This window comes from Pogona vitticeps, chromosome 12, assembly GCF_051106095.1.
Source record: "Pogona vitticeps strain Pit_001003342236 chromosome 12, PviZW2.1, whole genome shotgun sequence".
Classification (NCBI taxonomy): Eukaryota; Metazoa; Chordata; class Lepidosauria; order Squamata; family Agamidae; genus Pogona; species Pogona vitticeps.
In genome coordinates, this window is record NC_135794.1 from 12513759 (window position 1) to 12525997 (window position 12239).

The 12239-nt window shown below is 44.2% G+C and overlaps 1 protein-coding gene across 3 annotated transcripts in view; it reads right to left on the reverse strand.

Annotated features, from left to right (window-relative positions):
• The window catches only part of ADAMTS7 (ADAM metallopeptidase with thrombospondin type 1 motif 7), a 134365-nt gene that overhangs the window by 97932 nt on the left and 24194 nt on the right, over positions 1 to 12239 (reverse strand). For all 3 annotated transcript variants that reach the window (XM_072982307.2, XM_020813218.3, XM_078380867.1), the window contains 5 exons: positions 9888 to 10035; positions 6910 to 7002; positions 5124 to 5269; positions 1279 to 1448; positions 552 to 685 (listed from right to left, as the gene is read on the reverse strand). In XM_072982307.2, the coding sequence (XP_072838408.2) occupies positions 552 to 685; positions 1279 to 1448; positions 5124 to 5269; positions 6910 to 7002; positions 9888 to 10035 (691 nt within the window). The remainder of the gene's footprint in view (positions 1 to 551; positions 686 to 1278; positions 1449 to 5123; positions 5270 to 6909; positions 7003 to 9887; positions 10036 to 12239) is intronic.

Here is a 12239-nt window from a genome sequence, read left to right on the forward strand (position 1 = left end):
GAAGCATCCCCCACCTCCTCCCGAGCGAACGCCGGGTTTTCAGCCGGCTGACAGGCCGGCGATTGGGCAGGAGGAGGTGGGAAGATTCCCCCACCTCCTCCCGAGCGAGCGCCTGATTGTTCAGCCAGCAAATGGTGCCTATGGGGAAAACATCGCAAAGCGATTTTTCCCCATAGGCAACATAGGTATGCGATCGCAAAAACGATCGCAAAAAAGGCATTGTTATGTGGATTCCCCATTATACGAGGCACTCGTTATACGAGGCACCACTGTATGTCCTAAAATAATACTTTTATCAATGCACTTGTTTCAATGGGCTTGTATTCAAAATGTACTCTAAAACTGCTGTTTTCCTTACTGTTTATTTGCTGGTATTCCATTATCTAGCATCATTTCACCTATGCTTACTTGAAAATATGGCTGTTTATTAATAGTCTCTTGCCTTTTCATCATCCCCGCAGCTCTGACTGCATGTGATGTCTACATGTTCTTCAAGAGGGAACCACATTGGTCCATCACACAACAGAAATAAACATCACACCATCACTTGCCTTACAGATCCCATTAATGCACATGTCCCGGCTGGAGTTCCCTTCATGACACGGGGTCCCGTCAATGACAGCATCCCGGAGCTTTTCAGAAAAGTATTCATTTTTTGGGCGACAGTGTAATTCACAAGGGTTACCTGTAGATTGCAGAACATGTCATTAAGAAGCTTGCCAAGTTGAGGCCATCTGACTACTTTTCTATCTCCCTCTGCCTAAGGCACCTTTTGTGTTCTAAGGTTGTGTGATGCTGGGAAGGGCAGCTGCACAGCAAGATTACAGGTGACACTGACAACCAAGCCCAGCTAAGGGCTTTATCCCAGGTTAAAGACAACTTGGCCTATGCTATGGAAAGGAGGATCCCCTTCCTGCCTCAGTTGTGCCAATCAGTCATATCTTCCTTCCAAAGGTAATAAATAGTACAGCTGGCAACACGGAATACCTGCATAGTAGCAAGTATCTTACTTCTCACTAACCACAGTATCTTCTACTCATTCAATAGTAACACTAAATCAAGCAATCTCAATTGCTGCTTGTTCTGGTTCAGTAGCAACTACAGCACATCCAGCAAACCTCCAGATCAAAGAGCTGGAACTCACTCACACAAACCCAGATACCTATGGCAAACGAACAATTGATTAGCATTAAGTATGAAAGATATAATATAATTGAAGAAATTATTTTAAACACTATATATCTTAGTTATTTGCTCTCAGGAGGCAGAGAGACTTACTGCGATTCAGGACTGGAATCCATGTATAAAATTTCCCTTTGTAGGGCCTGGCATCAAAGCGGCTGCACTGAATATGTCGGAAAGATGGCTTATTTGCAGGGCATGAGTGTATATTGCAAACCCTAAAGCATTTCCGTTCTCCTAAACAGTATTTCCCACCATACTTTGGCCTGTAGTTACAAAAGAAAAACAATTCGCCAGCACATTAAAGGTGTAATAAAACAGCTTTTGGGGAGAAAAAAAGAGAACAATGGCCTGAAAGCACACCAGTACATTTCACCTGCTGAAATTAAGCTAAACTGGATGCCTAGCACATGCCTCTGAGAAAACTTGGAAACCTAAGAGAAAGTGCAAATAACTCCTCCAAGAAACAGTAGGATCCCATGAAGGAAAAATGTGGCAACTGCTTAATTTGGTCAGACTCGAAGAAGAGGCATGATTTGTCCTGGAAATGAGCCCAGTCTGTTAGTATAGAGGGTTTGCTAATGAATGCTTCTGGAACAAATCACCCCTTCCCCATCAGGTACAGCCAGATTTACCAGCTGACAGCTTATTTTCTCATGTTATTCTGCTGAGTACCAATCCCCAGTCACGTGCACTGGCAGTCCTCATGGTATATGCCAAGCTATTCCTGTTCCCTTTCCTTGAAGCAGAAATTCGGAACATCTCTGTGCTGGACATACAGTATATCACAGAAGTGAGTACACCCCCCCCCACATTTCATAAATACTTTAGTATATCTTTTCATGTGACAACACTGAAGAAATGACTCTTGGCTACAATATAAAGCAGTGAGTATACAGCTTGCATAATAGTGTAGATGTGCTGTCTCCTCAAAATAATGCAACACACAGCCATTAATGTCTAAACCACTGGCAACAAAAGTGAGTACACCCTAAGTGACAATGGCCAAATTGGGCCCAATTAGCAGTCCCCCCCCCATGTCATGAGACCAGTTAGTTCACAAGTCTCAGGTGTGAAGGGGGAGGAGGTGTTACCGCTCTCACTCTCTCAGATTGGTCACTGGAAGTTCCACATGGCAGCTCATGGTAATGAACTATCTGAGGATCTGGAAAAAACGAATTGTTGCTCTACATAAAGATGGCCTAGGCTACAAGATTGCCAAAACTCTGAAACTGAAGTGCAGCATGGTGGCCAAGACCATGTGGCGGTTTAACAGGACAGGTTCCACTCAGAACACGCCTCGCCGTGGTTGACCAAAGAATCTGAGTGCCCGTTCTCACCATCATTTCTAGAGGCTAGCTTTGGGAAATAGATGTATGAGTGCTGCCAGCATTGCTGCAGGGTTTGAAGGGGTAGGGGGTAAGCCTGTCAGTGCTCACACCATATGCCACACATTGCATCAAATTGGTTACCAGGGCTATCGTTCCAGAAAGGAAGCCTCTTCTAAAGATGATGCACAAAAAAGCTCGCATATGGCTTGCTGCAGACAAGCAGACTAAGGACATGGATTTCTGGAACCATGTCCTGTGGTCCGATGAGACCAAGATAAACTTATTTGGTTCATATAGTGTCAAGCGTGTGTGGCGGCAACCAAATGAGAAGTACAAAGACAAGTGTGTCGTGCCTACAGTCAAGCATGGTGGAAGTGTCATGGTCTGGGCCTGCATGAGTGCTGCCGGCACTGGGGAGCTACAGTTCATTGAGGGAACCATGAGGGAACCATATTATGACATACTGAAGCAGAGTATGATCCACTCCCTTCAGAGACTGGGCCGCAGGGCAGTATTCCAACACAATGACCCCAAACACACCTCCAAAATGACCACTGCCTTGCTAAAGAAGCTGAGGGTAAAGGTGATGGACTGGCCAAGCATGTCTCCAGACCTCAACCCTATTGAGCATCTGTAGGACATCCTGAAATGCAAGGTGCAGGCGCAAAAGGTCTCTAACACTCACCACCTCTGTGATGTCATCATGGAGGAGTGGATGAGGACTCCAGTGGCAACCTGTGAAGCTCTGGTGAACTCTATGCCCAAAAGGGTTAAGACACTGCTGGAAAATAATGGTGGCCACACAAAACATTGACACTTTGTGCCCAATTTGGACATTGCCACTTAGGGGTGTACACACTTTTGCTGCCAGCAGTTTAAACATTAATGGCTGTGTGTTGCGTTATTTTGAGGGGACAGCACATTTACACTGTAATACAAGCTGTACACTCACTGCTTTACATTGTAGCCAAGTGTCATTTCTTCAGTGTTATCACATGAAAAGATATACTAAAATATTTATGAAATGTGAGGGGGTTACTCACTTCTGTGATATACTGTATGCAAACTTCCTGATTCTGCAAACAAAGCTGGACCAGAAGACATTCTGCAGTCCTCAATAAAATGATATGTAGAAAGAGAAGCAAGAAAGGGGCCTTCTTGCCAACTCAAACAATTTCCGTGGGTGAAGTTAGCTAACTTCTCCGTGTTTCTATCAGTCACACAGAAGAGAACTTTAGTAGAATGTTATATGGAACAAAAAGCATGAGGTAGCATTCTGTGTTTATTTTGAAGGAAACTGATTGCAGTAATGAGCTACAAGGTTAAGGGTGCTTTCAGAGAGACATAAAGCAAAAGACATCCTGCAGCTGTTCTGTTTTCTTCTTTCACAGTTTTTTTTTTGTAGAAAGAAAAAAGATAGAAGCAGCAGTAGGAAAACATGGAGAAGTTAAAAATGGGGCCCAATCTGGAAGCTCCTTAAGTGGAGAACATGTGTTGTCCCCCCCCCCAAAAAAAAAACTTATGATAGGGAGAGCCATAAGTGATCAAACTAGCTTTTGGTACCACAGTCTCTTAGGAACATCCAAAAGAACCTAAGAAGAACATTGTTGGGTCAGTCCACAGGCCTCTCTAATCCAATGTTGGGTTCATTTGGACACCACAATCAACCAGTGTTGTAAATGTACCCTAGTTCATCAAGGGGGAACTAGTATTCTGGCTTCATCTACTCCTTCAACAAGCCAGAGAAACAAGCCACAGACAAATTCTGGAAGATTTGTTTAACTGGTTGGAAGAGAATATCTCTGCTGGCCAGGTTCAGACATAACAATGAACAAATCAAGGACCATTTAAAAATATCCCCCTGGAAAAGCTGGAAATGTTGGAGAACACAAAAAATAATATTTTCTGTTTTGGAATGTGAAATATTTTTGACAATTATTTATTTCTTACAAAACTTGTAGTTTCCATTTTCATTTCACATTGCATCTCAAATGATAAAAACAAATTTACACATTCTTACAAAGCATACAGTACAAAAGTTTGAAACTCTCTCTTCAGTAAAGGAAGTATTCTTTGCACTATATAACCGCTGAAATCCAGTATTAAAATGCAACTAGAGTAGGCTAATTGAATCAGTGGGGATTTGGTGAGTCAACTCCTCTGCAAGTTTCACTGATTCAGTGATCCTACCCTAGCTACAACAAACTGCTGGATTTCAGCCAATGAAAGCTATACAGCAGCATTAATCAAGCAAATAAAGGCCATGACCTTATAACTCACCTTGACTTGTCTCTCCACACCAATAATTGTTATGGAAGCATGAGACAGACTAATGGGGAAAATCTCTTGCAAACATAATTGCAAATGCTGTACTGCAGCTAAAACTGTGCTCACGACCTGGGGTTCAAATCCCAGGTAGCCGGCTCAAGGTTGACTCAGCCTTCCATCCTTCCGAGGTCGGTAAAATGAGTACCCAGCTTGCTGGGGGGGCAATGTGTAGCCTGTATAATGAAATTGTAAACCGCCCGGAGAGTGCTTGTAGCGCTATGGGGCGGTATATAAGTCCAAAAATAAATAAAATAAATAAATAAATAATTGTCAGTCACTTACATGGGGTTGCTACATTGCCGCTCTGCACTCTGCACACCAGCTCCACAGCTTCGGGAGCAGCTGGACCAGGAACTCCAAGCTGCCCAGCCTCCATCAATGGACTCAGGATGATATTCCATGTGCACACATTCCCCATTGAAACACCACTGTAGAATATGAAAGGGTTAGCAGCACTCCACTATGGTTGTCCTATAATTCAATGCTCTGTAAAAATTGCTCAAGCACCTTTGTCCATCTTCAGATGATCCGCAAAGGAGGGGAAAATATTTCAAAGCACCTTAGGAACAAAAGGGCAGCCTGAACATTTCCCAAATATATGCTGAATTTGGGAGCTTGGACAAACAAAAACTAAGATACATGTGCGTAGGCAGCATATAATACAGAGGCTTGCAGCTCTTTCTTTAGTATAAGTTATATTCACAATTTTGCTTATACAGTGGTGTCCCACAGGATGACCCCGCTAAACGACAAGTCCGCAGGACAATGACTTTTTGCGATTGCTATAGCGATTCGCAAAACAGTCATTTCATTGGGGGATTTTCATTTCACGACAATTAGGTCTGTGCTTTGCAAACCATTTGTTCGCAAGACGACTTTTCCAGCTCTGCAAAATGGCTGCCCTGTCTTTTCCGGACCCAGGCTTCACAGGGCAGCCATTTTTACAGCTGATTGGCACTCGGAAAATGGCTTCCCCAATGGGCGATCTTCGCTGGAACGAGGTAATTTCCCCATTAGAACGCATTAAATGGGTTTCAATGCATTCCAATGGGGAACGACGATTTTGCTTAACAGCAATTTCAGGGGAATGGATTATCATCATGCGTGGCACCACTGTACAAACCTGTGATTAGGTTTCTTCAGAAGCAGCCTACTTACTACCTCTTTTGAAGAAACTGATAACACGTTTTACAGTTGGGACATGTCCTTCCTATTTGACGTAATAAGCCAAGACTGACAAAGCACAAGTATATACAGTGGTGCCTTGCTTAACGGCGATAATCCGTTCCAGGAAAATTGTCGCTAAGCGAAAACATCGTAATGCAAAAAACAAAAAAACAAACCAGCTGAAATGCATTGAAACCCCTTCAATGCGTTCCAGTGGAGTCAAACCTCACCGTCCAGCGAAGATCCTCCATAGGGCAGCCATTTTTGCTGCCTGTCTTGCGAGGAATCCGTCCCAGAAAACAGCGGGGAGCCATTTTGTTTACTCGGTGGCCATTTTGAAACCGCCAATCAGCTGTTTAAAAAACGTCATTTTGCGAAGAATCGGTTCCCGAAGCAGGAAACCGATCATCGCAACGCAAAAAAACTCCATTTAGACAATCGTGTTGCGAGCGCGATTGTGATCACAAAAATATCATCGTAATGCGGTTTCGTCATAATGCGGGGCAATCGTAAAGCAGGGCACCACTGTATGTGATCAGCTGGGACTGGCCAAGCACCTTACCTACACTGCCATGCCTGTACTACTGAAAATAAGTCACTCACTGTTCTGGACGTCTCCATTAATGGAACAGCATTAACAGAGGAAGCTAAGTTGGGACAGATGCAAGCAACATTTTCTTGACATTATATTGTGAACTTGTTACAAAGTAACAGATTTAAAGAGAAATCTGGCATTATTTACACAGAATTAAGATTCCAATGCATTTCTCCTACCTGCATGGTAGGGCTTTGAAAGCTGGTGTATGCATGGCAAAGAAATTATGGCACACAAAGCAACTCTTAATGCCCACCTAGAACTGCCCATGACTGTTGCAACTGCTCAGAGGCCAAGTACAGTTACCTTGTTCTCATCACATCTGGTGCCATCAACAGCTGCATCCAGCTTGGAATGACAAGTGTTCCCCACAGAGCACCAGAGTGTGTGGCAGACGCTCTGTAGGAAAAGAGGAAAGCTGTATGCATAATTTTCTCATGTAGTACCTTTGGTCAGATACATTCAGGTGCCCAACTTGTAAGAAAACGGAAAGAAGCTCCCTTTTTATGTGCTAATCTCCAATCTACCCTAGCAATCTGACTTTCCAAAACTGTTGAATCTTTTTGAGAATGAATTGAGAAGCAGAAGACTCATATGCAATGTACCCTCTAAGCTGTCTGATATTTGCTTCCAGTCACGGCCGGAACACGACACACATGGGTTGGAGCCTCCATGCAGCACACCGGAAAATTAGAGAGAAGGTTGCTCATATGGATTGAAAAGGAACCAATGGACAAAGAGCTTGAAATTATTAGGACTCATGCCACCTATGCACATTGTGCTTTACCAAATTAACAAACCTGAGAACAGAAGATCTCTGTTCAAATGAGCTTTGGGGAACCTCACTGCCCAGATGTGGATCTCAAAGCACTATAATACAGAACTCTATGGGGAGATCATCCCAATGCTACATCTTCATAAGATGACCCCTCCCCCAATGGGAAGTCTTCCATGTTTGTTGCCTGTTTAACATTATTGCCTGTCTTCGAAGAACAAGAAAGGAATGGAGGCATCCCAGGCAAAAGACAGGCAGTCTTTCATTTCCTCATTGTACAGTGATATAGGGAGATACTTTTTAGAACACAGTAGAGAAAAACATCGAGAAGCCATGAAGAAAAAGAAAAAAGCCATGCCATCAGTGTACAGAATTAAAAAAAACACGCTTATTGATAACTTTATTAGATCACTAAGATGGTCAATCGAGATTTCCACTGTAGTGTAGTGGATACAGTGACAGACTCTGGAGAACAAGGTTTTAATCCCCCATTCAGCCATGGAAACTGAAAGCCCTATTAAGGTGACTATAAATACACACAGTGGTAAAAGCAGGCTAGCTTACAGATCCAGCCGAAATGGACATTGCAAAACACAAGGATTTTGAGTAGAAAGAAAAAAGTCCAAAAATCATCCTGTCCAGACACTGCAGCATCACACTGTATGCTGACTGTCCAAAGATAGAGACTGCAAACTTGTAGAATCAAACTGACTCTACAAGTTTGATTTTATAAGTTTACCCATCTTCCTTTACTCATTTTCCTCTAACTGCTGGATAAAAAGGTAAAAAGGTAAAGGTTCCCCTTGACAATTTTTGTCCAGTCGTGTCTGACTCTAGGGGGCGGCGCTCATCCCGCTCTTCAAGCCATAGAGCCAGCGTTTTGTCCAAAGACAATCTTTCCATGGTCACATGGCCAGTGTGATTTAGACACGGAACGCTGTTTACCTTCCCACCAAGGTGGTCCCTATTTATCTACTCGCATTTGCATGCTTTCGAACCGCTAGGTTGGCGGGAGCTGGGACAAGCGACGGGTGCTCATTCCGTTGCGTGGATTTGATCTTACAACTGCCAGATCTTCTGACCCTGCAGCACAGGCTTCTGCGGTTTAGCCCACAGCGCCACCATGTAGTAACTCTTAATTTAATTACTACTGAATGTTTTTATCTAGGATGTTAACTACAATTTCTTTTGAATTATTCTGATACAGGGATTGCTATGTCTTTGTCTGCCTCTACTCCCAGCCCAAAAAAGTGCATCATGCTGACAAATTACAATAAAGAATGCACTAGACAGCTAGTAATCCTTTGTTTATAAAGAAGGGGAAGATAATTGTTCTTACACTGAATGAAGTGAAACCCATGAGCTGATTCTACAAATTTGTATCCTCAGTCTTAGGAAACAACTTTTACTCATATTCTGAAGTAAGATTCTGATCAAATTGATTTGGAAACTTTTCTCCTTCTACAGCCTTAAGCTCTGCAAGGCCCAGCCTGAAGAAGGGTTCTGCTGGACCTAAAAGCTCACCTGCTTTTAATACTTTAGATGACTATCCAAGATACTACCACTCATGGTTTGGGATGTAGAAAGATAGAATCTTAGTCCACAGTCTGCTCACTCTTACTTTACTACTGTGTGCTGAAAAAAGCTACTAGAAGGAGCAGGACAGAGACAAAGCAAAATAGGCATGGATGAGAATGGAGATACACTTTTCCTCCACTCATAGTTGTTATGCAGAGCCAAAGCTCTGCTAAAGAATGTTAAATAATGTTAACAAGATGGATGTCCTCACTCCTAAAGATTTCTCATTCCATCTTTTTTTATTCTTTTTATTTTTGCTTTTAAGGTTTTTCTGTTACCTCATCCCAACTTCAACAATGTGGGAACCAAGAAAGGAAAGGGGAACACACCGAGAACAAATAGAAAATCCAAGCCTCCAGGCCCTCCTTGCATCCAAACCATCACAGTAGACAGAGTGTGCTCCATCTTGGAGCCAGCACACTAATAGGGAGCTAACATGGTAAAGGGCTGTGGACAAAGGAAGGAGGGCAAATACTTGTGTAGGACGCCTTCAAATATGGTGGAAGTGATATTCTATTCTCCTGCCATTGATAATAGTTATTTAATGCTGCATTGCCTCTGTAACTTTCTTATTCTGTGATTTTTAAACATATTATTTTATTACACAGGATTTGGGTTTTTTTTTATTTTTTAGCTGCTATTTTTATTGATTGATTGATTGATTGACTGATTGTATTTATGCCCCACCTATCTAGTCATTTCGACCACTCTAGCTATGCTATGAGCCTTATTGAGACAGGAGTAGAAAGTAAATTCTGGAAATGAACAAATGTGAGCAAATGCAGTCAGTGTTTTGGGCTTTTAACCCTCAACTCTCTAGTGGTCCTGACAATAATTGCTTCCCCCTCTCACTCACAGAGGAAAGTAGCTCGTCTATACTGGCATCTCTGCACTGGTTCTAACTCAAAAAGCCTAGTGAAAACCCCCTTACATCCATATCATCACAATAGGTGGAATGTGCTCCATATTGGAGCCGGCACTGGTGGCTGACATCGTAGAGGACTCCTGGAGGGATGGATGGGAAGAAGTCAATCACATCAGGAGCTGGTGGGTCATCCAGGCAAAGTCCCCAGCCTCGACTGCAAAAAAACACATCCAAACAAAGAGCAGAGACTATGAGACAAAGGAAAAAGCACTTTGAGGCAAAGGAGAAAGAAAGCATAGCAATCTTTCACTAAGGAGGTTAACTTTCCCAGTAGGTCAAGAAATGGGACTTAGGTACCTGAGTATCATCTACCTTAGCAACCTCAACAACTGTTTGAGAGCTGCTTGCCTGAGTGGGGACCACTGCCTTATTTCTCTGATGGTGAGGTGCGAGCAAGTGAGCAAAAAGGGAACAGAGTGCATGCTACAAAAAACCTAATCCTCTATCCTTCTTCCACTAAGATAATTCAGGAGTGCTTCAGCTTCAATGGCATCAGATACATTCAATCATTTTGTGTGGTGTGACTAAGACAGGCCTCATCTATTTTTAGTCTGGCATCAAAGAATCAAAATATACACAGACCTCTTCGTGAGGAAAGGCCAGCTCTTCAGAGGAAGTGGAAACTAACAGTCATAACCAATTAAGAAGAGCCTGAAGGCTGAAATGAATAGATGATGAATTATCATCAAATAATAAAAAAGCATTCAGCCATCTAGCCCAGTACTACCACCTCTGAGAGGTAGTCACTCTATCCTCAGAGCCTCAACAGAGACTTCCTCTGATACCTAGAGAGGCTGTTATAGATTGAATCTGGGACCTTCTCCATGCAAAAATAGCTCAGTCCCATATTGTGGCCCTGCCCTTTGAAACCAACTTAAGAAACTGCATCTCAAAGATTTCTGGCTGTCTGAAGTAAATAAAATTATGTTTTCACCTGCAACTTACTTTGCAAAGAAAAAGATGTTAGAAGAAAGAGAAAAATCAGGTTATGTTCTGCCTTAAGGAACAGGTGAGCTTTGGGAGCCTCGTGGCACAGTGGTTAAACTGCAATACTGCAAGGACTCTGTTCAAGACCTGAGTTCAATACTGATGGGCTCAGGTAGCAAGCTCAAGGATGATTCAACGTTCTATCTTTCCAAGGTTGGTAAACTGAGGACTCAGCTCATGGGGGTGGGGGTGGGGATGGGGAGAAAATGTGTAGCCTGCATTATTAAACTTTAAACTACCCAGAGGGTGTTTTAAGCACTATGGGCAGTATACAAGCAACACACTTTGTGCAATGTCCTAAAAGTGACCTATGCAGTCAAAGTGACCTTTGCAGTCGCCCATTTGGGCAAGGAATATCTGGATTTATTTGTTTGTCTTTGTATGAGGCATGGTGAGCAGCAGCTGGTTCAAAGTACATGGTTTTATACACAGTTAGATGTGTCATTCCTCAGAGCTAATTAGGGCAGAAAGGGCATCTACAATATCACAAGTAAGAATAGAAGTACAGTGGTGCCTCGCATAGCGATGTGAAAACTTTGTTAAACGGAAAGCAAAAAGCCACTGGAACGCATTAAACTTAGTTTAATGCGTTCCAATGGCTTCCGTACTCACCGTTCAGCGAAGTTCCTCCATACCGCTGCCATTTTCGCACCCTTGGTAAGCAGGGCGCGAAACTGGCGGCCATTTTGGAACCGCCGATCAGCTGGGAGGCGGGCTCTTGCAAGGAGGGAGCCACCTCCCTCCTCTGCAAGAGCCCGCTGCCCAGCTGAAACGCCGGCCGGCTCTTGCGAAGGAGGGAGGTGGACGTCCGTGCTCTCCTTCGCAAGAGCCTTTCTACCCAGCTGGGAGGCGGGCTCTTGCAAGGAGGGAGCCACCTCCGGCTCTTGTGAAGGAGAGCAGGGACCTCCACCTCCCTCTTTTGCAAGAGCCGGCCGGCGTTTCTACGCATCCTGGGCTTGGATCCGCCCCGTGCTCGGCTGAGCGCGGGGCGGATCCAAGCGGCGGCGGCGGCAGGGTGGGGGGAGTGTCCGGAAGGCTTCCAGGCAAAGCACTGGAAGCCTTCCAGACCCCCCTACCCTGCCCCAGCCGCCGGGAGCCGACCCGCACCGCCTATCCCAGTCATGCTAGCATGACTGGGATAGGCAGCGCGGGGTGACTTCAAGCAGCGGCGGCGGAAGGGTGTGTGTGTTCCGGACGGCTTCCAGTGCTTTGCCTGGAAGCCTTCCGGATCCACCCTACCCTGCCCCCGCCGCCGCTGAGAGCCTTCCGAGCTCTCAAAGGGGTTCTCTCCAATGTCGGAGGGGGGCCCTTTGAGAGCTGGGAAGGCAAAATGTCGGCAGTCGGGTGGTGGCTTCGGAGTCCTTCCGAGGC